The sequence below is a fragment of the Acanthisitta chloris genome, unplaced genomic scaffold, assembly GCF_000695815.1.
Source record: "Acanthisitta chloris isolate BGI_N310 unplaced genomic scaffold, ASM69581v1 scaffold20172, whole genome shotgun sequence".
In the NCBI taxonomy this organism is placed as follows: Eukaryota; Metazoa; Chordata; class Aves; order Passeriformes; family Acanthisittidae; genus Acanthisitta; species Acanthisitta chloris.
Genome location: NW_008662427.1, coordinates 23,392 through 27,192, shown reverse-complemented (window position 1 = coordinate 27,192; position 3,801 = coordinate 23,392). Strand labels below are relative to the sequence as shown.

Below are 3,801 nucleotides of genomic sequence, written 5' to 3'. Positions count from 1 at the left end.
ATTCTGTGATTCCAGTGAACACTGTCACAGTTGCCTGTCAGTAGAGCAGTGCATGGGGAAATGGGGCTGGTCCTGAACTGTGTCGCTGCAGTGCAGCAAGGTGATGCTCCCAGCATACTCCTCCTCCTCCCACATTACCTGCAGCCACTAGCCAGAGCTGTAATTAGCCTGGCTCATTCTGTCCTCTCGTTTGCCTTCCTGCTAAAAAGCACTTGTCATTAATCATGGCTTTTATTGTATTTTAATGGCATTTCATTTTGAATGCCTGAATTACTGCATGAAATTACATTCTTCTGGTGTCATTTGGTGATGATTCTGCCCACACCCACAGTTCCAGGTAGCCAATGGGGCAGCCAGCACGGTCAGAATGGGAATGAGAGCTGGTGGTGGCCATCCTCTCACAGCCTGGTGCTTGTAGCTTGGAAAGTTTGCAGGCAAAACACCCCAGTAAATTGTGTCTCACCTGCCAAATGGCAACTTGACTTTAAAAATCTGCGGGTGAAACTGTTTGGTTTATGTTCTGGAGAAGCAGCTGGGGAGAGGGGTAGGTGCTAAGGACATTTGGCTTGTGCAAACATCTTGTTGTGGGATGCGTTGGGCTCATTTGCACAGCTCAGAGGGGTGTGGGGCTGGCAGGAGATGGTGCCTGTGCACAGAAGTTGTTTGGTGCTGGGGACGAACCAAATCCCTCCGTTCGTTCCCACCTACCTCTGTGGCGTTGCACAGGCTTCCCAAGCATTTACTTCTACTGAATCAGGGAAACATGTTAAGACAAAAAAAGGAAAGCTCCAAATTGCTAAGCTCCAGGCTGGCATTTGGTTTGGATTCATTGATTTTTCCCCACATAACCTGATGTCACCAGGAGGGTGAGTTAGAGGCACAAACCCAAGTGAAGCTGGTTCAGTTGGGTGTCGCTGCCCATGGCATCACTTCCTAACCTTGTCCAGCCTCCTCTGTGGAGAGGGCTGTGTTCTTCCCCACAGGAACTCCAGTATCAAGTCCATAATTTCAGACTGAGCTAGAGATCACCTTGAGAGCAGTGGAGCCTACCTCCTTGCTTTGATAAGCCACTTGAGAAGCTGTCATGCTCTCTTAAAAATATATACCTCATTCCCTGACCAAGTTTCCCTTGGAGTAGATGCTCACTGAGCTCCCACTCCTCCTTCTCCCCCCTCTCCTACTCTGCCCTGTGGTTTAATGTGTATGTTACAGGCTCTTTATAGAAAGCAACCAACTATAAAAGGTACCAGGATATGCTCCAAGTCCTTCTCCCTGCCCTCTGCCTAGGGCAGCAGTTGCAGGAGCCCTACCTTGCTCTGTTCCTGGTGGATGCCGTGTAAGCCTCCCTAGCCCTCAGTGCCAGGGTGTTGTTGGGGCATGGATTTCCCTTGCTCTGGGCATGCAAAGCCTTCCTCAAGAGTGAAGGGGTTTCCTACCTGCCACTCTGTGTCTGTGATGCTCAAGTGAAGGAAGTGCACCAGAGAAAGGCACTAAAGCAGAACATGTTGTTGTTTGTTCCGGCAGAGATGGGATCCCGCCGTACAGACTCCGAAAGCAGCATCGCAGAGAGATGCAAGAAAGTGCCAAAGCAAATGGACGTGTGCCACTACCTCACATTCCTGTAAGTAGCACAATCTCCTTCCCAGAGGTAAATATGCAAAATATGTGAGATGTCTAAGTCTACAGTTGCTCTGCCTGTGCTCGAGTTTAACCCCCGTTAGTGCTGGATTCATTTGGGGATGCTTGAAGATAGACATACACCAGGCTTAGAAATGGTGTAGCAGCCTTCTGCCAAACTCACCATCCAGGGCTGCCCAAAATGCCTGATTTTTCTTAGCCATTGAGTCAGTAACCAGTTGTTTTCTGCTGGGTGAGAATGGGAGCACTGGCTGACATTTATCTGCAGGCAGGTTACATGCCCTCGGGTGAGCTGGAAGTGTTTGTGGAGGATGTAGGAGGCTATTGGACATGGAGGCTGATGTAGGTCTTGGTCAAGGTCAGCTGGGGAGAAAGGCAATGGTCCCCAGCAGTATTTCTGCACTGGGCAGCCAAGGGGAGATGTAACCTGTTCTCAAGAACTCGGCAAAGTTCACCAGGGGATGCGAGGCAGGGGAGCAAAGAAGGTGCAGGCGTAAGTATTTTGTTTGTCTCCTTTGGTGCTCCAGGTAAGCAAACAGCTTTTGGAAGATGAACACAACTGCTAGGGCTCTGCATCCCCATCTGCAGCTCTGCTTATTATTGTTTTCTTTTTGTGAGGAGTTACAGGTGACATTTAATATCTAGCAGAGAATAAAGGTACTTCTTTCCCCTTTGGACAGCTGGACTCCAGCACAAATCAAATAGAGAGAAAAAAAGCCTCCATCTGTTTTTTTCCAGAAGTGCCTTCAAACTTGACGCAGCTGTTCTCGTCCTGCTTGCTCAAAGCAGCACAATACCAGCAGAAATACACCCTTGTTTTAATCTGATTTAAAAAAAAAAAAAAAAGAAAAAACCACACCAAAACCACCACTCTTTGTTTTGTCTTTTAAATTAGATTATTTTCCTTAGATTTAAGAGGGTCTCCTGTGCTTTGATCACTGGGTTGACAATAAAAGCCCTGGCTGCGGACGCTCATAGCCATCCTTGCTCAGTCACCTCTCTTTTCACACAGTTGCTTTCACAGTGTGGTTGCTGTTGAAAAGGCTGGCTGGGTGCCTTTTTATTTCACTTGATGCCGTTTTTACTGTAAGCATGGCTTTGTTAGAGTTGAAGTTTGAAAGCTTGGCCTTTATTTTTTGTTGTTATTGTTGTTGCTGTTCCCCAGCAGTGGGAACTACTGAGTGAATATTCTCTGACTTCAAAGCTTGTCAGTGGCTTTACCTTTTGGATAAAAATAATAGTGGCTTTCTGTTGATGGTGTGCACTGGCAATGCCTCGATGAACTGCAGGTTATAAACTCAGAGTATGGAGCATTAAATATGTATAGTGAGCTCTGCTTTAACGAACTTCCATCTGCCAAACATTTCTTTTGTTGAACTGAATAAGTGTCATTCCAGCAGCAGTTCCTTGCAGGCTAATTAGTTTTACTTAACATTAAATTTTATCGACCTTTTTGGAAACCAGTTTTAAAAAGGGGGGAAAAAACAAGGTTTAAATTGGCCACCTGCTGCTTATAAATTTTTATATTATCCTACTTACCTACACAGTCTTTTAGAATTACATATTCCTCCTAAAGTACACACAGATGCTTCACAAGGATTTTTCTGTGAAACATCCACTGTTCCCATTAGGTTCTGCACTGTAATTTTAAGACCCAGGGAAAAAGGCATCTTGACACATATTTATATGGGAGCACAGGACTGAGAAGTCGAGTTAGTTCTAGTCTTTCTCCAGGGAATAAAAGTTTAGTTCAGACACTCTGGCACCTTCTGCTAGCCAATTACTGACACAGAATTGGCATCGACTTCAGAGCCGCACTGCTCTGCCCTCGCTTATCAATCAGCCAAGAAAGGAGGAGGTAATTAGACAATGTGTTTTGACAACACCAGTGTGAAATGTTATAAAGTTACTCTTTAAAATTCACCTCTAACTGCACACTTATTGAATTAAACCGCCCCAATTAGCAAGGAGCCATGCAAATGTTTCTCCCAAGTGTTGCTTTGCAAAGGCAGCGGTTGGGCCGTCCCACAGCCCCTGGCTAAAGCTGGCTGGACCCAGGGGTGAGCTGCTTTTAAACCTGCAGCAATGATGAAATCACAACCTTTGAGTGAAGGTCTTTATGGACCCATATCTACCCAGCATAGCCAGAGTCCATGCTGATAG

The 3,801-nt window shown here is 46.0% G+C and overlaps 1 protein-coding gene across 1 annotated transcript in view; it reads left to right on the top strand.

Moving 5' to 3' along the window:
• Positions 1 to 1,287: 1,287 nt before the first annotated feature.
• LOC103798351 (axin-1) overlaps positions 1,288 to 3,801 on the top strand; it is a gene marked incomplete at its 5' end in the record, with an annotated part of 21,993 nt that continues 19,479 nt past the window's right edge. Inside the window, 2 exons of the mRNA XM_009070606.1 lie at positions 1,288 to 1,336; positions 1,525 to 1,621. Of these exons, the coding sequence (XP_009068854.1) occupies positions 1,288 to 1,336; positions 1,525 to 1,621 (146 nt within the window). The remainder of the gene's footprint in view (positions 1,337 to 1,524; positions 1,622 to 3,801) is intronic.